Raw genomic sequence first — 26,389 nt, 5'->3', positions numbered from 1 at the left:
AATTGTCTTTCTTGCCTTAATTCTTATTTGTCTTTCTAGCTTATTTCGCTTAACAAATGTCCTCCAGTTCCACCTATGTTGTTACAAATGACAGGATTTTATTCTTTTTTATGGCTGAATAATATCCTGTTTGTGTATATGTACCACTTTTTTTTTTTCTTTTTGAGACTGAGTCTCACTCTGTCTCCCAGGCTGGAGTGCAGTGATGTGATCTCGGCTCACTGCAACCTCCACCTCCCAGGTTCAAGCGATTCTCCTGCCTCAGCCTCCCGCCACATTTTCTTTATCCATTCATCCACTAATGGACACTTAGGTTGAATCTGTATCTTGGCTATTGTGAATAGTGCTGCAATAAACATAGGAGTGAAGACATCTCTATGCTATACTGATTTTCTTTCTTTTGGATATATACCCAGCCGCGAGATTGCTGGATCTTATGGTAGTTCTATTTTTAGTTGTTTCAAGGAACTTCTATACTGTTATTCCTAGTGGCTGTACTAATTTACACTCCCAACAGTGTATGAGGGTTCCTTTTTCTCCATATCCTCACTAGCATCCATTATTATTCGTCTTTTTGTTCTGTTTTTTGTTGTTGTTGTTAACTATACTTGATGGATTCATCATATGTATTATATATTTTACCCTGTCATGGAATATCAATTACTCAAAATTCTTTAAAAATAAGCCACTGTTGGCCGGGTGAGGTGGCTCACGCTTGTAATCCCAGCACTTTGGGAGGCCGAGGCGGGCGGATCACGAGTTCAGGAGATCGAGACCACGGTGAAACCCCGTCTCTACTAAAAATACAAAAAATTAGCCGGGCGTGGTGGTGGGTGCCTGTAGTCCCAGCTACTCGGAGAGGCTGAGGCAGGAGAATGGCGTGAACCCGGGAGGCAGAGCTTGCAGTGAGCCGAGATTGCGCCACTGCACTCCCGCCTGGGTGACAAAGCGAGACTCCGTCTCGAAAAAAAAAAAAAAAAAAAAGCCACTGTTAAATAGATTGTACATTAAAATGAACATAGAGAAAGTATTCGATTTTCGTTCTTAGCAAAAGTGAGTAGGACATTAAGAATCTCTTCAATGCTTCTTTAACAAATTACCTATCATTAACTAGAAATGATCCATGAAGTCTATGATTTAAACTTCTGAGAAAGTTTAGATTTTTGAATAGAGGCATTTAAGATCCTTATGAATGTGGTTTCAATTTTCAAATGGAAAGTACAGATAAAATAAAATGTACATATGATTTTTTGAACAAAAGCTTGAAATTTGATTATTTCTGTGGACCATTTGCATTTTATGGTCAAATCAGCATCTCTAAGATCCACTTGCTAATTAAGAGTGAATATTAGAGAAACAGATGATGACAATTTAAAAAGAGATACACTTTATGCTAAAATATATATCACATTTTCATGTAAACATTTTAAAATATTTTATATTTTTTCCTCCAAGAAAAAAAGAGTCAATTCAATCCTGTTCAACAAGTATTTATTTTAAAAACATATTTTACCTTATTTCAACTCTTCTGACCATTCTTAACAATATTTTGAAACAAAAGTGATCAAAATGACCAAACAAATAAAATAAACACATCTGTTAGCTTCTCTTGTTTTCCTAGCACAGACAGCCAATGTGGGAAGGCTCTAATCCAGTTTTCAAAACTAGTTTAGTTCTCCCTTGCTGCACTCAGGGTTTAAGAGTTGGAGATTACATTGAACCTCCCAAGATGAAGTTTTGACTTCATGAATATACCCATAGTGATCTTGTAACAAAAGCTAAGCAAAAGAACCATGTGGCCCCTCAACCCCCTCTCCTTGCCCCTTTTTTTCCTGGTAATTACCATAGGAAAGGAAGCTTTGGAAAAACAGAAGGAAGAGAGGAGCAGATGAAAGAGTAGATAAAACTCCAATGTCTGCTTGGCCATAAAGCCTGCCAGAAAAGAACTTGGAGAACAAGAGTAGAAAATTCCTTAGTGGAAAAGAAGTGTGTAAGGGAATGAGGATGAATGTAAGAAAAGGTACTGAGAAGATTTTTTTAAAAATTTAAATATAACACCGGGTGTGGTGGCTCACGCCTGTAATCTCAACACTTTGGGAGGCTAAGGAGGGCAGATCACTTGAGGTCAGGAGTCTGAGACCAGCCTGGCCAACATGATGAAAACCCATGTCTATTAAAAACACAAAAATTAGCCGGGTGTGGTGGTGCACATCCATAATCCCAGCTACTCAGGAGGCTGAGGCAGGAGAATTGCTTGAACCTGGGAGGCGGAGGTTGCGGTGAGCTGAGATTGTGCCACTGCACTCCAGCCTGCCCAACAGAGCAAGACTCTGTCTCAAAAATAAATAAATAAATATAAATAAAAAATAAAAATAAATTTAAATATATAGACCCAAGTCAAGCATTTCTTTCCATCACAGTAAAAGGGTACCTACTGAAACTTGAAAATACAGGATGATCCTGGAAAGTGATAAAGGTGGTCACATTTTTTTCATTAAAGATCCTGGAATTTGGTTAGCAAAATCATTGAAACTCACCTGACCTTTCTCTTCTCCATTTTTATCACTACTACTCTTTCCGCCACCTCATTTCAATACTATAAGCCACATCTACACAGATAATCAAAATGGTTCAGGAAACCAAGAAGCTTTTAAATTTTTCTCTCCAAGTGAAAGGATATTCTGCAGGGGTTAGATTTTGTAATCCAAACTGGAGGGGGAAATCCAGCAAGGTTGTGTTACTGAAATGCAGGCAGCATGAAAATTCATGGCATTCTGTCACTCTTAAACTTGAAATCATCCACCAAAGCTACAATAATTAGAAAAAATTATATTGACTTTTAAAAAATCAACTTTTGATTTTTTTCTGCCAATATCAAGAATTCTCCTTGGAAATAAACTGATTACTAAGCCGAAACCAAATAACTGATTATTAAGACAGAACCAAGCACAATGATTTATATGTCCAGAAAGAAATGCATTTTGTGTTGACAAAATTGCAAAGGCGCAAATATACATCAGATGACATCTGGACTGGCAGGTGAGAGTCAACGTTTTTAACTTATTTTCTTTCCCTTTACCCACTTTTGTCTATTTTTCTTCTTGAGCTTCATTAAACTTCACCAGCTTCACAAGGTCTGGGAAGGCAGTGCATATATGATGTTCTGAAAGCACACCATCCTATGTAAACCATTGTTTTTTTCATCTTTGTTTTATCCCCAAAATGAAATGTTTAGGCCAAAGTTAGAACGGCACGTGCATTTACTTTTATAACTTGGCATATTCAAACATTACAATGGTACGTTTAAAAAAAAGAATTTGGTCTTTTTTGCTCTTTCTTTCTTTTTTGCTCTTTCTTTCTTTTTTGGGCCTACACCTTGTCCTAGTTCCATTGTTTTCTCTTTCACAGTACATTTTCATATCTTGGTGTATCTCTTCAGCATCTGTTTCTCCTCAATCATAATTTTCATTCAAGAATAATAACTCTTCGGTCTCTTTGGACATGTTTTGTTCTGACCTCACCTATGAACTTCACCAGGGTGTGCCGAAGGTTAACAGCTCCATTTCTGGAATTCTCTTGGATCCTTTTTGAGGAAAAATGCCAAAGAATATAAGCAGGGCTCAAATGTATCTGGGCTCTGCCAAGTCCTTTGAGGACAGCTCCACAGAGCTGTACCTTCTGCCAGCTCCCTTCGGTTCTCATTGTGCCTGGCTTCTCCACGATTCCATATAGGAACTTGCATCTTTTGCTCATGCGGGAAGGGAAACTTTGGATTAATAGAAGTGCCAGAATATTCGTTTATCTAACAACACTCTACCTTGCCCATTAACAGGTAGAAAATTGCTTCTCACTTCACTGAGCTTTCTACCCTCTTCTCTTTTCCATCCCACAGGGTGCTGAATGTTTCCAGTCTCATTTAAAAATGCTCCCATCAGAGTTACCCAAAGAGCTTTTCCCACAATTGTTGAAACTGTAGAAAGGTTAGGTGAATGGCATAAGCACTGCTAGAAGTAGTTGGTTGGAGGGACCTTCTGGCAGTGCTTTGCCTAAGGGCCACTGGGTCACAGGGTCACTCCATCAACATGCCATCTTTCCTATAACATATGTCAGGCTATTTGCTTCAGCTGTGACTCCTTCTGTTGCAGTAGGCAGTAAACCCAATCCAAAGAGGCTTAAGCAAAAAGAGACTTCATTGGCTTGTATAACTGAAAAGCTCAGAGGTGGGGCTGACTTCCTGTGCTGCTAAATGTGGACCTCAAATGCTGCTATACGGTCACGGTTTCTCTCTATACATCTGTTGGCTTTTGTTTCATGAATGTCTTCTCTCCATGAGTGCTGGCTCATTCATAGGCAGGCTGTCCCCATCAAACTCACGAGATGGCTGCAGAGGCTCCAGAACTTGTATCTTCTCAGCTTTACTTGCACAGGGGTCACTGAAGTCAGATATTTGACAGTAGAAAGATCAGCCTCATGAAACTGGACTTTCTGTGTATTGATGAAGAGAAGCAGCCTGAAAATCTGATATATTCTTTACGTGGAAACCCCTGCAAAATCCTCATTGCTCTCTGTTGCCATTGCTGATGCTTGGTAACAAAACCTTGCTTCTTATCAAGTAGTTTTCATCCTCCCTCCACTAATTGCTTCGAGGGAGGCTAAACTCAGCCTCAACTCCTACACTGAATTCTAGTTCACCTTAGACTCTCATGGTAGCCTCTTTCCTCTTGACTGTGATTAATTAGGCAAGAACATGTGACACAATTCTGGCCAAGGAGATGTGAGAGGAAGCCAGCTGAAGGCTTTTGAGAAGTGTTTCCTTGCTCTTGAGAAGGAATACACAGGAAAAGATGGCCTTTTCTTCTAGTTATTGTTGTCTAGACATGATGCCAGCAGCTACTAGTAGCCATAGGAGAACTAGCCCAAAGATTAAGGACAAAGCAGATGTGCTGGGAATGGCATGGCAGAAAGAAGGAAGGAACAAAGGGCTTTGATGACACTGAGGAACTGCTATATTAACCAACTCTGGAGCCACTCTGCCTTTGGACTTCTTGTGATGAGAGACAATCAATTACTCTTATTGATTAAACTATATTATGTTGAGTTTTCTGGTTTAAAGGGAATTTGATCTTTTGCTGTTTCATCTCTTGGCCTATACTTTTTTTTTGCCCTGTACTCTTTGCATCTGTTGTTTTCTCTTTTACAGTGCATTCAGCTGAAAGCATCCTAAAAGATACTGTCTCATTGGCTCTAGCTGGGTCATGTGCCCATTCCTGACCATGCACTGTGGGGATGTGATGTGTGATGGGACTTAGGCTAGATGATCCAGTACCCTTCTGCAGTGAGATGAGCTCATCCTATCTGACTTCACGGGCAGAGTGTGGAGGAAAAGGCATATCTACGGAGAAATGAGTGTATGATTTCTATAACATAGTGAAATACATGTTGTGAAACAAACATATCAGATGTCTAATACTTTGTCCTTTTGAATGTGCCTTTTATTACAGAATGGCCTCAAATTGTGAGTACAGTGGGTAAGAAGTAGGCTATCTGTTACTTCGTCTGGTAGCCCAGCAAACATAACTATGGAGGTGTTTTAGACCAAAGGTAGATCTGCTATGCTATTGACTCATCTAAACAGACTATGAAAATTTTTCCTGAGTTAGGATCTCATATCTCTAGCTTTGGAACACAAGCCATTTTGAGATTATAGCAAAAGACAGTGCGACCCATAGCCAAGACAGACAAAACACTCAGTTGCCAGATGATCCAGGGCTTCCTAAGAATACTAGAAAAAGCAGGCAGTGATTTAAGCAGCATGTGCCATCCCTCAGGCCCCAAGGTTTTCTGGCACCCTTCTGTCATGCCCCCTGAGGTTCAGTTGGTCTCATGGCTCTGACTCAGTGTGGTACGTAGAAGAGTGGGGCCTCAGGTCAGCCTGTGTCTAGTGATTTCAATTCTGCTCTTGGCTGCAATTCCATCTGTCAAGAAAGTTTTGCAGTCAGCCATTTGATAGTGGAAGGGTTAGCCCATGAAACTGAATTTCCTGTGTATCTGGAAAGAGAGGCAGCCCTGGAGATCTGACATGCTCTGTGAAAATTAGGGGTTCATTTTTGCTATTGCTGGTTAGTCTCTGCTGAACCTAATATATTTCAACATTTGAAGATATTTTTAAAAAAGAAATTTTTTTTCTATTTTTTATTATGAACTTAAGTAACTTCATGGCAACAAAATCTAATCAACCTTAAACTATTTACTTCCCTCCAAAGTAATTTCCTCTTTGCCAATGCACAGACATGCATTTTTACTTAGTTATAATTAGTGTGAACATACTCGTTTTTGTTTAAGAAAGGTTTTCTTTACCTTGGCATTCAGATTTGTTTTCATAGGCTAAGAAAGCACTGGGAAGGAGAAGGAACCTTTGCTGGCAAGTTGGGAGGATTATATGGGGTCATACTATCCCAGAGTTAAAGAAACCTTAAAGGACCCCACATCCCTCTCCGTATCTCTTCTGATGATCCTTTTGTGCTCACAGACTAACCAGTGTGGCCTTTTCACTCAAAGGCCTCTCCAGATCTCCACAGCACCAAGGGTGCAGTCTGGCTCCTAAAGGAGTAATGCAATTCCATCCTCAGGTCTGCCAGGGCCCACCTGTCTGTCATGGGCATGCAACATTGCCCTGGCTTTACTGGGCTGTTGGGTTGTCTAGTGGTTTTCCTTGCAGAAAGCAAGCAGGAACAATGCTGCTCCGGCCTGGTTTTCCATACCACTCCTCTCAAATATCTTCTATTTTCTTAAGTGTGATCACACACCCATGGTTTCCAATCTATCAAAGCATAACATTGCCAGTCGCTTTTTTCTAAGTTAAGGATGTAGCCATGTTGGGTTTAATTAAAAACAGCAACTATTTGTACAGCTGTCCCTAAGTTCATGGCTCATAAAAGGATTAACTTCAACCTTGCTGCCTAAGTGTTTTGGGAGTGCCACAAAAAAAATTTAGGCTTTTCTGGGCAGTGCCAGGCCTGGGCCTTGAGGCTTGCTGATGCTAGTTCAGCCACCAGGCTCTCGGTGCTCAAGTGGCACCGAACAAAGCAGAGAAGAGCAGAACTTCCGATACACAACTCCTCCTCCTTTTGTTTGGGGGATGCAAGGCCTTGAAGGCTGCTTCAACAAGTTTCTGAAAATTCCCCTCGGGTTGGGAAAGGCACAGTCTTCCTTTTGCAAGTTTTTCTAGAGCTCTTCGTACTTTCGCCCTAGAGTGGGTCTTTTGCACCCCCACCTCCCAGACCTCAGTGGTCGTTGGCAGGCATCCTTCGAAGGAGGTGGGGGCGGGGTATCCCCGCCGATGGATGCGCCCGCACAAAGCAGCACGTTTTCTCATCAAAGCCCTGGAGAGAGGGAAGAAGCAGCGCTCAGCATTTCGCTGATTTCCAAGTGCACACCGAGCAGCGCGTCAGGCAGCTTTGGGTCAGAACACGCCTGATTCGGACTTCAGGCGAAGGCAGAGGCCAGCACGGGTCACCGATTCAGAGCCGGGGGCGGGGCCGACCACACACGCTGTGAGACCCAGAGGCCGAGGAGCCGCGGGTTAGAAAATGTGACCCTGGCGACCCCAACGCCCCCGCCTCCCTCGCTGCTGCTCCACCTGCACGCGGAGCGCGCCGAGCCGCCAGCGGAGGCGATGGCCAGCCCCGCGCCCTTAGTGGCCTCCATCAGCCACCAAATGGTGGCTCTGCAGACCTTGCAGCTGCTGCAGCAGGAGTGGGGCTGGGGGGACGGTCCAGGCGCCCCAGGGAACCTGCGGGACCCGGACCACGTGTCCACCGCTCCGGCCCGTCGCTCAGGCCCTCGGCGGGCCCGGTCGGGGCCCGGGCGCGAGGAGCAGGGCGGGGGCGTGGGGACCAGGAGTCGGCGGACCGCGGCGCGGGCGAACTCCCCAGAGGAGGAGGTAGTGCGAGGCGCTGAGGGGGGCGCCGAGTTGCTGCCCTTCCCCCGGGACCGCGGGCCCTGCACCCTGGCCCGGATGGCGATGCGCAGCGCGCTGGCCCGCGTGGTGGACTCGACTTCGGAGCTGGTCAGCGTGGAGCAGACGCTGCTGGGGCCCCTCCAGCAGGAGCAGTCCTTTCCCATCCACCTGAAGGTGAGTCTGGCCCCCGCCATCCCCTCTGGCGTGCAGGGTAACCTCCCATCCTCCAAGGGTGGGGCTGTTGGGATGGCGATGGGTGGATCGCAGGATCCCAAACACTGCTGCCCACTGTGATTCAGCCCCGGTGGGAGGAGGGGGGCGGGGGACACTCTGGGGACTCAGCAGGAGGGGCAGGGAGCCGCAGACCCACCTAAGGCCCGCCCGGCTGGCACAACCGAGACGCGGGGACTGCCTTGCCAAAACCTCCCCCTGGAACTCCCTCCTCTCTCACATAAATCAGCTTCCTGCGCTAGAAAGGCCCTTTCCACACGTGCAGCTTGTAGGGATAGAGGATAGCTCCCCTCACCCACTTTCCAAATTAATAACGCTTCCTCCAGAGCCTTAAATACACTTACTAAGTCCCTTCTGCCTTTTGTATGATGAAATCATCTACATTTATTTAAAGTTCCTTCACATTCATGAATCGCTATTATTTTTTGCATAAATCCAATTCCCCACAGAGCTAAGGGGTCTTTACAGAGTCAACCTACATTCTCATAAAGTGGGGTGAGAGCCGGGTGGGTTCCGGGTGTTAAAGCGTGAATACTAAATGCTAAACTCTTGCTAAGTCACCCAGCTCATATAGGTAGGGCACATTTCCTCTTAAGGTACCAAACTGTGTTAGCCAATTTAGCCCGGGAAGGGAGCAGCTATCTCTCAGGCTGCGTGAGATTGCAGAAATCTGGGGGTCTGGGTTTCAGTCCTGGACTTGCCATTAACTAACCTAATTGGTTTAAGGTCACGAATCTCTCTGAGACATTCTGGTTTTCAGATTTTGACCAGGAGCATTGCTATATTGATTTCCCTGGGGCATCTAGCAGAAGGAGTTGGGGAGGGGTGATGAGGAGAGCTTAGAATATGTCTCAAGAGTTGCTATTCTGTACAAGCCAAGGTTTGGAAAAAGTTGCTATACATTAAGTTGCACTATACACTGTAAAAGATTTATTTAAAATCAAACATAATAAAGCCTATTATATACCCAAATAGATATTGTTTCTCTACATAGGGGTTTCTCAATCTCTGTACTATTCACATTTTGACCTGGCTAATTCTTTGTTGTCGGGGTTTGTCCTGTGTATTATAGGATGTTTAGCAGCATCTCTCGCCTCTACCTGTTAGATACCAGCAGCATATTCCTCGCCGCAAGTTGATACAGCCAAAAATGTCTCCAGACACTGCCAAAGGTGGCGGGGGTGGTGGGGTGGGAGGCAAGATGAGACGCACTCCTACACTCACTTTAGAAAGTTAGAAAATGAAGCTGCACTTCACCAAATGCTCTCCAATGTACGATGTACTTTTTCTTTTTTTTTTGGTATCACCAAAATTTTTTTTAATCCTGTCATTAAACTATGATACACCATTGATTATAAGTTACATGCTAATTTAAGGGATTTTTTTTATTATTATTATTTTGAGACAAGGTCTACCTGTGTTGCCAAGGCTGCAGTGCAGTAGCCACTCACAGGTGCGATCATAACACTACAGCCTCGAGCCCTGGGCTCAAGTGATCCTCCTGCCTCAGCCTTCTGAGTAGCTGCAACTACAAATATATACCACCACATCTGGCTGATTTCAGGGATTTTTAAAAAATGTGAATAAAAGTGCATTTTAAAATAGATGAAATATGAAGTGACTTGTGATGTCAGTAGCACATACAGGGCATAGGTAAGGCTGGCAAAAAGAGAGACTGACAATCAGTTTTACCTAAGGTGACCCTGGAAGGCTTCTCAGAGGAGGCAGCCTTTAAAAAAAAAATACATGTTATTTCCCAGACATTAAAGGGAAAGGAGAATCCTTTGGTTAAGGCCCAGCAGCACTGAAAGTGCCTGAGCCTCTGGAGGAACTACAGTTAAGTTCAATATGGCAGAAGACAAAAACTGATGCTGGAGACACAAATGGGGGCCAGTTAGGGAAAGGCCTGTGTGTCATGCTGAGGACCTTGGATTGTCTTGCAAGCAGAGGGTAGGTAAATCACAGAAGCCTGGATAAATCACAGAAGGGTAGGTTTCAGTTTGAAAGTCAGGTCAGAAGACAGTTGTCTAAGGGCTGGACCCAACTCAGTGGCAATGGACTAAACCCCGTGTCCTCCGCTCTGGAAGCAGTCCACTATAAACTATGCCATTTTAGCTTAACGTCACGGTCACTTCTACTTGGAAATCCTTTTAGCCCTTTCTAATTGACTTTTGATTCTAAACATTTTCCATCCTCCTCAAGCCTTCTTCATCCAAACCTCAACCCTCTCCCACCTTTTCTGAGAAAATAGAGGCCAGTGGACAGAAATATCTTCCTACCTAAAAAATTGCATTTCTACTCATCTTCATTTTTGTCTCTAAAATTCAAGTGCTGTCCCCCATCCCCATGTATATTCATGTTAATTCCACTGGGGCAAATCTTTCACTTGCTCCTGGACCTGTTTCTATCAATTTTCTCTCTCCTTACATTTTCTACTGCCCCCTCTTTGCTGACCCTCTTGGTCCATAACACTCTTTACTTAGCCACCCCTTGAGTCCCCATCCTTCCCTTCCTTGTCATGAGCAAAGTTTGAAAACATTTAGATGTATTGCTTCCACTTTCTAGAATTATACGGCTACTGGAGTCTGCTGTTCACCCGCAGGAGGATAATGAGTTTTAGGGCCCCTGGGAACAGCCAGGGCTTTCAAGAGAAGCAGAGAGCAGTTTCTCTGCATGATTTGTTCCCTTGGCAGCACCTAGGAATTTTGCTTGGTTTGCTGTTTGCAGAATAGGTAATATCTCCATTTGGTTTGTAGAGTAATGACTACACAGCACTTAGATTTGAGGAGATGGCATTCTGTCTTTCTTGGGGGCTGGTTATGCAGACTTAGCTTCCTTAATACTAGTGTTAATTCAAATGACTTGGAAGGGTGTTTTGTATATTTTTAAATTAGGAATATACAGATTTTATACGATAGAATGATTTCAGAAATCCTCGCAGGAGGATTTCTGGGAATGGAAATAACTATTTTGTATCACCTAGAAGTACGTGGGAACCTCCCCAACGTCAGATCTCTTTGGTGGTGTTACTTACCACAGAAGGTAGGAGGAAGACTCACTTGAACTAAAGCCCATGGTGCAGATGACAGGCATTAGAGATCCTGCAGTGGAGACAGCATAGCACAGCAGTCAAGTCCCATGGAGATTTCAAACCTACTCTTCCACTTCCTGTCATTGGCTCTTGGGTAAGTTATTTAGCCTTTTTGTCCCTCAGTTTTCTCCCTGTATAGTGAGGGCAATGGTATCTAACCTAAAGGGTTACTGAGATAATGCATTTAGTTAGTGGCTTCCCAAAGTTAATCTCCATCTATTTGACCTATTGTGATTATCATTATTATTACTGTTAACAGGTTGATGCCTCATGAATTCATATTGACTGTTATTTTTGTGAATTCTATTCTTGATATTAATGAATATGATCCATGAACTCTGTGTCTACTTTTCTGGAACTATTGACAAAAACAGACTTAGGATGACCCAAAGAGATTTCCAGGAAGCCTACACTATCTAGAGGTCAGCTGTAGCCTCATGCCTAGTGATAGGCTTAGAGGTGTCACCAGTGAGTGACTCACTGATCAATCCACCAGAAGGTTAAGGCAGTGAAATTTGCAGGCATGAAGGCAGAAAAATTCTCACCACAATGATAACAGACATTTAAAAATAGGACTTTACTCTTTAATTAAAGCAACCAACACAATATTCCTTTTGAACACTTAGAAATGATCATACACATGCAAACACCCATGCAGTGAGTTTCTTCATGGTGGATGAAAAATGTTTAACAGTACCAAATCTTATTAAATTTGCTGCAGAGACCAGATCCAACCAGCTTAACAAACATTTACAACAGGAGGAAACTGAGGCTTGGAGGAATTGAGGACTTTGCTCAAGACCCTGCGGCCAAGAAGTGATGGGTTTTACCTAACTTATTCTCCTACATCACAGTGCTTGCCCTTAGGGGCGTTATGAACATCATGCTGAAATTGTGTATGTGAGAGATCTTAGGGGCCATAGTTGTACATACTGTGCACTGTGTACACTGCTTGGACTACAACAGTCACGTCATAGCCTGGCAGCTCCGCTGCCATAGCAAAATACCACAGACGGGGTGACTTAAATAACAGACATTTATATTCTCCCTGTTCTGGAGGTTGGAAGTCCAAAATCATGGTGCCAACAAATTCCATTTCTAGTAAGAGCTTCCTTCCTGGCTTGCAGACAGCTGCCTTCTCCCTGTGTCCTCACATGGCCCGTCCGCAGTGCGTGCAAGCAGAGAGAGAAAGCTTTGCATGTCTTTGGTGTCTCTTCTTATAAGAACACCAGTCCTATCAGATTCAAGCCACCTTATAATTTCATTTTATCTTAATTACCTCGCTAAGACCCTATCTCCAAATACAGTCACATTGGGGGTTGAACATATGAATGAGGGGACCACACAATTTAGTCCATAACACCGGATGATCTCTGTATCTCCTTCCATCGTGGCCACCTGATATACTGACAGAAAGCACTAGGTAAACTCAGGACATCACTATCAAACTAGTAATACTAGCAGGAATGCATTTGACATTTGCCACCTTAAGGGAGCATAAAGCGTGCAGGACACCAGGAGGAAGCTAGTCTAGGATTTTTTAAACTGCTGAAAATGACTAATTCACATAGGGACCGTTAGCCAAGCCAATTACAAAGTTACTCTGATTGAGTTTTGTCTATCTTCCTTTGAGAATTAAAAACATTTATAGATTCCAAGAGTTCTGTTCTAAAGCAAGTTTCGTGGAAATTGTGGCGGAAGCTAACTTTCAGAGGCAGAAGAACGTTTTTGCCCTTGCAGATGAAACCTGCCTGTGAGCTCACCCGTTTCAATGAGCGCATTCTGGTACCAATTACTCCCTCATGTTTGACAGTCCTTGCTGGTTTTCTCATTCTGTGGTGCAAGAGCAGCAGTCATAAAACTGCTGGCTTTGGCTTCGCAGTCATTATAAACTGCAAGTATGAATATTGACTTGTTCAGAGGAAGACATTGATGATGACTGCTTTTTTTCCCATTGGTAAAAAAAAATAATAAACAAATCTCTCACTTGTCCCTGGACCTGTTTCTATCAATTTTCTCTCTCCTTGTATTTTCTACTGCCCCCTTTCTGCTGACCCTTTTGGTCCATAAACATGCTCAATGCTTTCTCTAAGTACCCAGCCCCATGAGTTCGCATACTTCCATTCCTTGTCATTAGCAAACTGAAAACATTTGAATGTGTCGCTGCCACTTTCCAGAAGTATCTATATTTGTTAATATCAAGAACAGAATTCACAAAAATAACAGTCAGTACGAATTGATGAGGCATCAACCTTTTAACGGTAATAATAATAATCAAATATTTTTCCCATTGGGGAAAAAAGCACTCATCATCAATGTCTTCCTCTGAACAAGTGAAGCCAGCTTCTGCAAATTTGAGATTTGTGTCTTCAAAGATTACTAACATACTACTGAAGACATAAATGCTCACGGTTATATAATCAGTAGCCATAGCCAAGGAGGTGCTCATTATCTGTGACAAAATCATGCTTTTATGTTAGAAAAAAGGTGCAGTGATGAGTCACAGAATTTCTGTTATTCTCTCCCCCTAACCCACGGATATGGTGACTGCTGTAGAAGTAGCTTATGTATAGCTTTGCAATTTCTTATAATATGAATGATATGAAAATCAGGACATAAAAGCTTTCTGAAATGAACATTTAGGGAAAGATACTTCAGGAAAGGCCTAAAACAAAGCTACTTATGTTTGACATCTTGGTGAAAATGTTATAATGTTTTATTTTACAATTTTTGGGTTTGCCTGATGAGCATCCCTGAATCAAGTGCTTATACCCATCACAAAAGTGCTTTTCACTGGATTTTCAGCTGGAAATGGTGTGGTACCCAAAGCAAATGCATCAGGAGCCTTAGTTATTTGTATGCATTTCCAGTGGGTACACCACAAGTAAAAATGTTTAATTTCCTGTGGATGATAGACCTTTTAATGGTGACTGGCTAATACTTTGGTTCTTCATTGGGTGTTTTATTAATACACAGTTACACATCTATTGAGACTGACCTTGGGTTCAGGTGATGGATGACTGCTCTGGGCCCTGTGATTTGTAGTTCAAAGCCAGATGTTGATGAACCAGATGAAGTTGGGGCAAATCGTAATTCATGATAGTATGTTTTCCACAACATCCCATTAAAACAGAAAACATCACTCCCCTTTTATGTAGACATCCAGTGTAGAGGGTGCCAATGGGTCTGGAGAAGGGATTTGTGTTCTTTTGTTGGGCCCAGCACTGGACTGCTTTAGTGGAGAGCAACTTGCTGGCCAGGCAGAAGTTTATTAAGGACAGGCCTCAACACAGACTTCTTCCTTGCTTGCCTCCTTCCTTTCTCTCTTTCTTTCCTTTTTTTTTTCCTTTTGAGATGGAGTCTTGCTCTGTCACCCAGGCTGGAGTGCAGTGGCACGATCTCAGCTCACTGCAAGCTCTGCCTCCCCGGTTCATGCCATTCTCCTGCCTCAGCCTCCCGAATAGCCGGGAATACAGGTGCCCATCACCACGCCTGGCTAACTTTTTGTATTTTTAGTAGAGACAGGGTTTCACCGTGTTAGCCGGGATGGTCTCGATCTCCTGACCTTGTGATCCACCCGCCTCGGCCTCCCAAAGTGCTGGGATTACAGGCATGAGCCACCGTGTCCAGCCTCTTTTTTTCTTTCTTCTTCTCTTTCTTCTTCTCCTCCTCTCTCTTTCCTTCTCTTTCTTCTGTTCTCTTTCTTGCTGCCCTCCCACCCCCATCTCTCCATCTCTTTCTTTCGTGCTCTCTGTAGAGGACATGAAGCCTTCAGGGAGAGCTAGAGGGGGAAATGTGAGAAGAAACAAGCTTGTGGAGGCCAGTGTAAGAGAATAAAGCTCAAGGTATCTCAAGATGTGACTGTTTTGAAAAGAGCCAACTTGTTGTAGAGCCGGTGGTTAAGTGAGTACGAGCTAATTTACAATTTACATAGATTTAGAAGTGATTTTGAAAGTGACATGGTAGGAGAAAAAAGCACAATCCTTGTGGATTTTTAAAATGTTATCTGCATTTTAGAGCCTATTAAGTCATATTGGGTTTTTGACTTTATTATCCACTGGTGTTGGTTTCAGAAAACAGGCTTTCAAATGGACTCTCACTGCTAGATTCTTTTTGTCTTCAAGACTTCAGTTATGATGAGAGTGTTTATTTTCAGTACCAAGCTTTAAAAAAAGGCTTAACTTGTTCCGTTTTAAGATTTTGCAGGTGCATTTTCAGTTGTTCAAGAATTCCAGATGTGTGCATTCCTAATAAATGCCGAATGCAGAATGCAGAATGCAGAAAAGTACACAGTGTGGCAGTTTTTCTGAGAGACCTCCCTCACAGTGGGTAGGAGAGAACAGAGCTGAGGAAAGGAGACCTCCAGCTGGGCAGTCTCTGATTAGCTCAGGGTTGGTTTTACATGGGGTGTAGAAGGTTCGATGCCTTGAATATCTTTCGAATAGCCAAGCCCTCTCAATTACGCTGCAGGGAGGAGGGATGGGCCAACAGGCCAGTCTTCCATTTGGATGCGATCCTTGCCAATTTTTGAGCTTCGTACGACTCATAACACTCAGTCAACCTTAAGAAAAATAGTGTGAAGATGGCCAAAAAAGAAATATGAAATGATTCACTTGTAGGCATTTTGTTCCATCCCCAAAACTGGTTTAGTGCTTCTCCCGCTTGCTTCCAAGAAGCCCCTGTCACCCCACTGGAGCAGCTACAGCTCTATAATTCCTGCCAGTCTTGTCTCCCACACTACATGGCTGAGCTTGGCTCTGTGAGCCATTACTGCACCTGGCATCATTTGGGATCTGGGGCGAGTCTGATGAGTGTTTGAGTTCTGAAATAGAGGAGTTAATTTTTTTTTATTATACTTTAAGTTCTGTGCAGAATGTGCAGGTTTGTTACATAGGTATACACGTGCCATGGTGGTTTGCTGCATCCATCAACCCATCATCTACATTAGGTATTTCTCCTAATGCTATCCCTCCCCTAGCCCCCCACCCCCCTACAGGCCCCCACATATTCCCCACAGGAATATGTGATATTCCCCTCCCTGTGTACATGTGCTCTCATTGTTCAACTCCCACTTATGAGTGAGAACATGCAGTGTTTGGTTTTCTGTCCCCGTGTTAGTTTGCTAACAATGATGGCTTCATGGCTTCATCCATGTCCCTGCAAAGGACATGAACTCATCCTTTTTTATGGCTGCATAGTATTCCATGGTGTATATGTGCCACATTTTCTTTATCCAGTCTATCAGTGATGGGCATTTGGGTTGGTTACAAGTCTTTGCTATTGTGAATAGTGCTGCAATAAACACATGTGTGCATGTGTGTTTATAGTAGAATGACCTATAATCCTTTGGGTATATACCCAGTAATGGATTGTTGGGTCTAATGGTATTTCTGGTTCTAGATCCTTGAGGAATCGCCACACTGTCTTCCACAATGGTTGAACTAATTTACACTCCCACCAACAGTGTAAAAGTATTCCTATTTCTCCACATACTCTCCCGCATATGTTGTTTCCTGACTTTTTAATGATCTCTGTTCTAACTGGCATGAGATGGTATTTCATTATGGTTTTGATTTGCATTTCTCTAATGACCAGTCATCATGAGGTTTTTTTTGCATATGTTTGTTGGCCACACAAATGTCTTCTTTTGAGAAGTGTCTGTTCATATCTTTCACCCACTTTTTGATGGGGTTGTTTTTTTCTTGTAAATTTGCTTAAATTCCTTGTAGATTCTGGATATTAGCCCTTTGTCAGATGGATAGATTGCAAAAATTTTCTCCCATTTGTAGGTTGCCTGTTCACTCTAATGATAGTTTCTTTTGCTGTGCAGAAGCTCTTTAGTTTAATTAGATCCTATTTATCAATTTTGGCTTTTATTGCCATTGTTTTTGGTGTTTTAGTCATGAAGTCTTTGCCCATGCCTACGTCCTGAATGGTATTGTCTAGGTTTTCTTCTAGGGTTTTTATGGTTTTAGGTCTTACATTTAAGTCTTTACTCCATCTTGAGGTAATTTTTGTATAAGGTGTAAGGAAGGGGTCCAGTTTCAGTTTTTGCCATATGGCTAGTCAGTTTTCCCAACACTATTTTTTAAATAGGGAATCCTTTCCCCATTGCTTGTTTTTGTCAGGTTTGTCAAAGATCAGATTGTTGTAGATGTGTGGCATTATTTCTGAGGCCTCTCTTCTGTTCCGTTTGTCTATATATCTGTTTTGGTACCAGTACCATGCTGTTTGGGTTACTGTAGACTTGTAGTATAGTTTGAAGTCAGGTAGCATGATGCCTCCAGCTTTGTTCTTTTTGCTTAGGATTGTCTTGGCTATACAGACTCTTTTTTGGTTCCATATGAAATTTAAAGTAGTTTTCTCTAATTCTGTGAAGAAAGTCAATGGTAGCTTGATGGGAATAGCATTGAATCTATAAATTACGTTGGGCAGTATGACCATTTTCACAATATTAATTCTTCCTATCCATGAGCATGGAATGTTTTTCCATTTGTTTATGTCCTCTCTTATTTCCTTGAGCAGTGGTTTGTAGTTCTCCTTGAAGAGGTCCTTCACATCCCTTGTAATTTATATTCCTTGGTATTTTATTCTCTTTGTTGCAACTGTGATTGGGAGTTCACTCATGATTTGGCTCTCTGTTTGTCTGTTATTGGTGTATAAGAATGCTTGTGAGTTTTGCACATTGATTTTGTATCCTGAGACTTTGCTGAAGTTGCTTATTGGCTTAAGGAGATTTTGGGCTGAGATGATGGGGTTTTCTAAATATACAATCATGTCATCTGCAAACAGAGACAATTTGACTTCCTCTCTTCCTGTTTGAATACGCTTTATTTCTTTCTCTTGCCTGATTGCCCTGGCCAGAACTTCCAATACTATGTTGAATAGGAGTGGTGAGAGAGGGTGTCCTTGTCTTGTGCCAGTTTTCAAAGGGAATGCTTCCAGCTTTTGCCCATTCAGTATGATATTGGCTGTGGGTTTGTCATAAATAGCTCTTATTATTTTGAGATATGTTTTATCAATACCTAGTTTCTTAAGAGTTTTTAGCATGAAGGGCTGTTGAATTTTATCGAAGGACTTTTGTGCATCTATTGAGATAATCATGTGGTTTTTGCCATTGGTTCTGTTTATGTATGGATTACATTTATTGATTTGCATATGTTGAACACTCCTCAGCAAATGCAAAAGAACGGAAATCATACAAACAGTCTCTCAGACCACAGTGCAATCAAATTAGAACTCAGGATTAAGAAACTCACTCAGAACCGCACAACTACATGGAAACTGAACAACCTGCTCCTGAATGACTGCTGGGCAAATAACGAAATTAAGGCAGAAATAAATAAGTTCTTTGAAACCAATGAGAACAAAGATACAATGTACCAGAATCTCTAGAACACAGATAAAGTAGTGTTTAGAGGGAAATTTATAGCACTAAATGCCCACAGGAAAGAGTGGGAAAGATCTAATGTCGACACCCTAATATCACAATTAAAAGAACTAGAGAAGCAAGAGCAAACAAATTCAAAAGCTAGCAGAAGAGAGTAAATAACTACAATTAGAGCAGAACCGAAGGAGACAGAGACATGAAAAACCTTTCAAAAAATCAGTGAATCCAGGAGCTGGTTTTTTGAAAAGATTAACAAAATAGACTGCTAGCAAGATTAATAAAGGAGAAAAGAGAGAAGAATCAAATAGACACAATAAAAATGATAAAGGGGATATCACCACTGATCCCAAAGAAATACAAACTACCATCAGAGAATACTATAAATACCTCTGTGCAAATAAGCTAGAAATTCTAGAAGAAAATGGATAAATTCCTAGACACATACACCCTCCCAAGACCAAACCATGAAGAAGTCGAATCCCTGAATAGACCAATATTAAGTTCTGAAACTGAGGCAGTAATTAATAGTCTACCAACTAAAAAAAGTCCAGGACCAGACGGATTCACAGTTGAATTCTACCAGAGGTACAAAGAGGAGCTGGTACCATTTCTTCTGTAACTATTCCAAATAGTAGAAAAAGAGGGACTCCTCCTAACTCATTTTATGAGGCCAGCATCATCCTGATACCAAAACCTGGCAGAGACACAAGAAAAAAAAGAAAATTTCAGGCCAATATCCCTGATGAACATCGATGCGAAAATCCTCAATAAAATATTGGCAAACTGAATCCAGTAGCACATCAAAAAGTTTATCCACCACGATCAATTCTGCTTCAACCCTGGAAGAAGTTAATTTTAACTCTGTCACTAACTTGTTGTGTTACTTAGCTACATCACAGACTCTCCCCAAGCCACATTTCTTTTCATCTATCATGGATTGTGGTGAGCACTGAGTGAGACAAGGTATAGAATGAGTCAAGCTTGCAGTCTGGTGCTGAGTAGGTGCTCAGGCGTGTGGGCCAGACCAGTGTTCTTCAAAAGCTGGTTTGCATGTTATCCAATGATTGGAAGTGTTCAGGGGCTTTACTCTGACATTCAAGGCCTTCCACACAATCATGTCCTCATATTCAACACAAAATTCTATTCTTTTCAGACTGGTGTTCTCCTTCTCCCTGACCCAGCCCCTTCTTGACTCCACACTTTGGCTTCTGTTATTTATTCTGGTTACAGGGGCCTATAAGCCAAATAATGCTTTCCTCCATACCACCTATCTATCTTGTAGTATCTAATGTAGTCCTTCCCACCTACCACTTCTCTGATACTTCATGCAAGCCTCCATTCCCCTCTTCTGCAAAAAGCTTACTGATGGCCTCCGCTTTTGTTGTTGAACCTTAATCTTATTTTTGTGACATTCCTACTGAACAATTGCAAATAGATTTCATCTCACCAATTAGATTCTAAGTTTCTACAAGGCAGATTTTTTTCTTTTCTTTCTCTTTTCTTTTTTCTTTTCTTTTCCCTTCCCCTTTCTTTTTCCCTCTCCCCTCCCCTCCTCTCCCCTTTCCTCCTCCTTACTGATCTCCCAACATCTAACAGAGTCCACTATAAGTTTAGTTATTAATGTAAAGGACCACTTAAAAAATACAAAGAGCTTCCATATCCATGAGCTAATTTGACTTTTGAAACCCCTCCATGTGGTAGCTATTATTGTTTCCATTTTACAGATGAGAAAACTGAATGTTCCATAGGCATAATAGCTTGGCCAAAGGGATAGAACCAGCATTCAGATGGCAAGTCCAGTGCTCTTGAAGGAATGAACTCTGTCTCCATCCCCCAGGTCTTTGTAATGGCTTGGAGAGCTTCCCATTCTAACTAACATCTGCAAAGTCCCTGTGCCATGTGGGGTAACATACAGGTACAGAAAGGTTATTATTCTGCCTACTTCAGGGCAGATATGTGCTAAAAATTAATAAGCCATATTGTAAAAACTAGAGCTATTTCTTTGATTGGATTGCCTCCTAAGCACATGAATTTCTCTAGTGTGTCCAAATGAATTTTGAACAATAAAAACCCAGCACTCTAGGAAGGAGTCACATGACAGAACGAGCTTTGCATGACCCCTGTGCTGTGCTTAAATTATGAGTGTATACATGTCTATTCTTCCATAGAATTGGGGTTTTGTGTTTTTACCATAGCCCTCATCGTATTGCAATGGACATTTGGTATATGATCTATGTGTCTCATTTCCCTCTAGTAGGTTATAAGCTCTTTATAGATCAAGTACCATAACTTATTGCCTTTTATCCAGTCGTGTGGTGGAGGCTTGATACACATTTGAAATAAATTTAACTAATTCATTTAGCTGAGTTAAACAGGCCAAGGCCATTACCCCAAAAGATCAGTTGAGTCACATGAGAATATCTCAACTGGCTTAAAAATGTACATGCTGGCCATCAATTTGGACTGCTGTAGTAATCAATACATTTCATATCCAGAGTCTGAAATTACACAAGGCTTTAGAAGTTTCAAAACCTGCTTTTAGATTGCTCAACCATGTAGTTCTAATTCTGGTAAAGTACTCAAAGCATCGTGTAGGATATTACATCATTTCTGAGAGCATCTGGGATTTGCTAAATAAAAGCGGCTGGGAGGATAGGCTCTGTTGTTGAATGGAAAGCATCTTAAGTGAAATCATCACCAATATTGATCATGTGAGTTTCTACTGAAAGCCCATGAGCCATTTAATATACTATTGCCTTAATGCTGTGACTTGTGACCCCTACGTTCCACTGCAGACTCAGCAGAAGTTTGGTCAAAGGCAATGATTATTGGATCCAGAGTTGGCCTTCAGACCTTCTCGAATGGTAGAGAAGCACACACCTGTTTTATTTTTCCCTACCCTGGCTTAAGAGTCCCACGGAAAGCCTATTCCTATTAATTTGTTTTCTTTGCTAATATATTTGAGAAAGGATAAAAAGGAAATACTGTACTAGAATAGTAAAATAAAGTGAGTTTGCAAAGCTTGCCAGAGATCTGAAGCTTGCCCAGGGCCTCAGGGACCAGTACAGCCCAGCAGTCGAATTTTATTGTACATGTAATTTCCCCAAGCGACGCCTTGATTCTTTACAGTAAAATGTGAAATTGACTTCAGGTTTTCGGCCCACAACTATATTTTTAAAGGCATTTTAGTCTTCTTTGGGTGATGAATTCCTTTGCACACTGGCTAATAGGCACATGTCAGCACACATTTTAGTGGTTCCTTCTATTTTGAATTTCCCCTTGCATGTTTTCTTTGATCCTTATACTTTGTACTTAGTGTTGGATTACTTCTATAAAGCAATCGGACAATTTTCCTTGATGTGGATCTTGAGGAAATAGTCCAGAGTGATTTTTCTCTCCTACTTTCCCATTCCCTAGCAGTATGCTTCAGCACGCAGGCCAGCCCATAAGCTATGGGACAGGTCATCTACAGCAGGGATGTCCAATTTTTTGGCTTCCCTGGGCCACATTAGAAGAATTGTCTTGGGCCACACATAAAATACACTAACACTACTGATAGCTGATGAGCTAAATTTTTTTAAAAATCGCAAAAAAATCTTACAGTGTTTTAAGAAAATTTACAAATTTGTGTTGGGCTGCATTCAATGCCATCTTGAGCCACAGGTTGGACAGGCTTGATCTAAATAGCTCTTTGACACCTTCTGGGCAGAAATGAGCAACACGCAAAGGTAGGGAAGCAAGAATGCTTTAAAGAGAAAAGAACAAAAAGTATGGTAGCTTGCGAATCCTTGAGCATGGTATGGTTCTGTCCCGGCACCTAGCTCGCAGGTGGTCCTGCTGCCACTGTTTGCTAAGTTGAAATGAACATTGGTTTTGTTTCTGGGAGATGTTTTCTAATAAGCACTTAGTCAGAAACCCAGGTCCTTCTCAGTCAAAAAACAGCGTTTTTCATAGGGAGAAGAATAGTTTCCCCTTATAGACAGAATTAGGAAGGAAACTGTGGTCCCTCATCAAACTTTGGTTCAACTTTTAGTTCTTCCTTCCATTTTCTTGAGTGACAGCATCGTTTCTCTTTTCCTACATTATTGAGTTGAATTTTTAGCTCATGGATTTTCAGGGATTATTCTTTATTTACATAATCATTTAAGTCAAAGCGTTTCTCACTGTGGCTACATCCCACAAATTTGCGATATAGTTCAGTATAAAGTATTTGAAATTTTCAATTATTTTTTCACTAATCCATGAATTATTTAGAAGTGGATTTTCTAAGTCACACATGTTTTGGGAAGGGTATCTATGCTATTGATTTCTCATTTATTTGCATTGTCATTTGCATGATAGAGTCTTTCTGATATTTGTTGAGATTTGCTTTGTGACGTTATAATGTAGTCAGCTTTATAAATAGTCCACATATGTTTGACAATAATATATATTTTCTTATTTCCATTGGCTCAAGCTTGTGATTAGTGTTTTTCAGTCTTTCTCTGTCTTGTTGTTTGCTCTATCTAGTTTCAGAGGAAGCTAGGTTAAAATCAGCTTGTATGTGTGTAGACCGAATGTATGTTATGATTATCATATTAGGGACATACAGGTACAAAATTGTGACATCTGCTTGGGGAATCATTCATTTTATTAGTCATAGTTTATTTCATCCCAAATAATGATTTTTTATGGTTTTATTTTGGCTTCTCTTTGCTTGGGATATATTTAAATATCCATTCACTTTCAATCTTTATGTGGTTTTAGTTTTAAATGTGTTTCTTGTAAACAGCATATAAAACCAATATAGTAATCACCATCTTCCAAAAGGTGAGTTTATTGCTTTGCATTTGTTGTGCTTTCTGATATGTGTAGGCTTACTACTACTATCTTTTTTAGTGCTTTCTGTTTCCCTTGCCTTATGTTTGTATCTTTATTTCTCAAGTTTACTTTCTATATACATAAGGTCAATAATCTGTTTTTTCTTTTTCTTTGAGACAGGGTCTCGCTCTGTTGCCCAGGCTGGAGAGTAATGGCATGATCATTGCTCACTGCAGCCTTGACCTCCTGGGCTCAGTGTGATCCTCCCGCCTCAGCCTCCTGAGTAGCTGAGACCACAGGTGCATGCCCTCTTGCCCAGATAATTTTTGCTTTTTTTTTTTTTTTTTTTTTTTTTTAGAGACAGGGTTTTGCCATGTAGCCCAGGCTGGTCTCGAACTCCTGGAGTCAAGCAATCTGCTTGCTTTAGCCTCCCAAAATGTTGGGATTACAGGCGTGAGCCACTGTGCCCAGCCAATAAAATTTTAATTCATCTTTTCCCTCTGCTGATTTTGAAGTTTTATGTATTATTTCTCTACTTTTAATAATAACTCTTACATTTTTCACACATGTACCTAACAAGTCTGAAATTTATGAGCTTGCCACCTTTCTCTTGAATAATACAGTGCTTAGAGTGCCACTCCATTCGACATGTCACTGCTGTTCAGCATTTGAGAAACATCTTGCTCAGATGGTTCCGAAATGAACCGTCATTCATTTACCACATTTAGATGTCCTAAACTCCACATTAGTTTTTATAATTTTTGTTTTAAACAATGAATTCTTTAGATTTATACCATGTTTTTGAGTTTCTTTGTTCACTGTTGCATCCTGAATCTCAACCACTTTCAGTTGAATTTCCTCTTTCAGAATTATGTCTTCAGAAATATCTAAACTGTGAGAGTCTATTAGTGGTAATTCTGCCCTCTTAAATAAGAGCATATTTATTTTTCCCTGAGTTTTAAATGATAGTTTAGTAGGAATAAAAAAAAATTCTAGGTTGACAGTTATTTGAGGCTATTATTCCATTGTCTTCTTATTGTTGTGGTGAGAAATCAGCTGCTGTCTTGTCATTCATTGAAGTCCATCTGTATTTTTCTTTCTGATTGCCTTTAAGAGTAATTTTGCCTCGATGAGTTTAGATTTGGATTTCACTTAACTTGTTCTCCCTATGACATATTTTGCTTCCTTAATATAAAGATTTCTGTTTTGGATCTACTCTGTATAATTCTAATCCATTGTTCTCTTTGAATATTGCCTCTTTCCCATTCTCTCTGTTGTTCTCCTAGAAGTGTTTGTTGGACTTTCTCATTCTGTCATCCACGTTGTCCAACCTCTCATTCATATTTCCCACATCTTCAACTTGTAATCTTGCATTCTAAGGTATTTTTTTCATATTTATTATCTAGTTTCCTCATCCTGACTTTATATATATATTTAATCAGGTGTTTAAGCTGTCAATTAAGTTTTAAATTTCTACTATAATTATCATTTTTTAGAAGTGGATGGGCTTCTTTTGCAAGCCTATTTTTTCTTCAAACACTTTTCTGATTTCTTCTTTTATATCTTTAATCATTTAAGGCACAGGTCCCTAACCCTCGGGCCATGAACAGGAACTGATCTGTGGCCTGTTAGGAACCACACCGCACAGTAGGAGACGAGCAGTAGGTTAGCGAGCATTACCACCTGAGCTCCTCCTCCTGTTGTATCAGCAGCAGCATTAGATTCTCATAGGAGCACAAACCCTATTGTGAATTGAGCATGAGAAGGATCTAGGTTGTGTGCTCCTTCTCACAGGTGGGAACTGAACAATGAGAACACTTGGACACAGGGTGGGGAACATCACACATCGGGGCCTGTCGTGGGGTGGGGGGAGGGGGTGGGATAGCATTAGGAGATATACCTAATGTAAATGACGAGCTAATGGGTGCAGCACACCAACATGGCACATGTATGCATATGTAACAAACATGCACGTTGTGCACATGTACCCTAGAACTTAAAGTATAATAAAAAAAAATCTTAGTTCAATTTGTTGTTAAGAAAAGCACTAGGTGTTCCTGTTAATATCTGCAAGAATGATTGCACTTAAATATCATTGTAAAACTAGGGCTAAGAGAATGAAGATTTAACAGAAAAATTCCAGCCAGTCATCATCAGATAATAGGTGGCTAATACAACAAGTAAAATATTAGAAATTTTTAGAGTAAATAAGAAGGCCTTATCGAAGCTACCAAATTCACACCACACAACTGGATATTTGGCAGTATTTTAGCAGCAAATTTTCTTTCTTCTAATTCCCAGTTTTATTAATTACAGAATATCTTCTGAAACTATACCTGACAGTATCCAGTATGATCAGGAAGTAATTATCGAGATGATTTTTTTCAAGAATAATATTTATTCATCCAATCATTCATTCAATCACTGAACACTTGTGGGCCATCTACTATATGCCAGCCAGAATAAGGTGACACATAAGTATTAGAAATTGGTTTCTTCTCAAAGTACAAATGTAGTGCATTTTCTCCTTTGTTCACCTTCAATTTATTATGAAATAGTCAGCATGTTTTGATCTGCCCTTCAAGAAAAAGATTGTTATTTTTTAAGGTGCATACTGGGTTTATTTTATAATTGGTAACAAGAAAATTTTGCCAATCATAAAATAATTTTTATTTGATAAAGCATGCAGAAATACTTAAGGATGACTAATTATTTGACTAAAATAAAAAAAAATTATCTCATCTCTTAAAAAAAAAAAAAAAGAGAATCTAATGCCTGATGATCAGAGGTGGAACAGTTTCATCTCGACACCATTTGCCACCACCAGCCACGGAAAAAAATTGTCTTCCGCAAAACTGGTCCCTGATGCCAAAATGTTGGAGACTGCTGATTTAAAACATATTTTATAGTCCCTATT

At 41.0% G+C, this 26,389-nt stretch overlaps 1 protein-coding gene across 3 annotated transcripts in view; it reads left to right on the top strand.

Moving 5' to 3' along the window:
• The first annotated feature begins 7,382 nt into the window (after nucleotides 1-7,382).
• DLEU7 (deleted in lymphocytic leukemia 7) overlaps nucleotides 7,383-26,389 on the top strand; it is a 144,195-nt gene continuing 125,188 nt past the window's right edge. For 2 of the 3 annotated variants that reach the window (XM_003270107.3, XM_003270108.2), the window contains exon 1: nucleotides 7,383-8,134. In XM_003270107.3, the coding sequence (XP_003270155.1) occupies nucleotides 7,676-8,134 (459 nt within the window). In that variant the 5' untranslated portion in view covers nucleotides 7,383-7,675. Of the gene's footprint in view, nucleotides 8,135-11,174; nucleotides 11,377-26,389 lie in introns of all 3 variants that reach the window. The other variant, XR_004030178.1, reaches the window with a different exon arrangement.

This window comes from Nomascus leucogenys, chromosome 5 (assembly GCF_006542625.1).
Source record: "Nomascus leucogenys isolate Asia chromosome 5, Asia_NLE_v1, whole genome shotgun sequence".
NCBI lineage: Eukaryota > Metazoa > Chordata > Mammalia > Primates > Hylobatidae > Nomascus > Nomascus leucogenys.
Note: the sequence above shows the minus strand (reverse complement) of the source record. Positions and strands in the feature narration are given on the sequence as shown.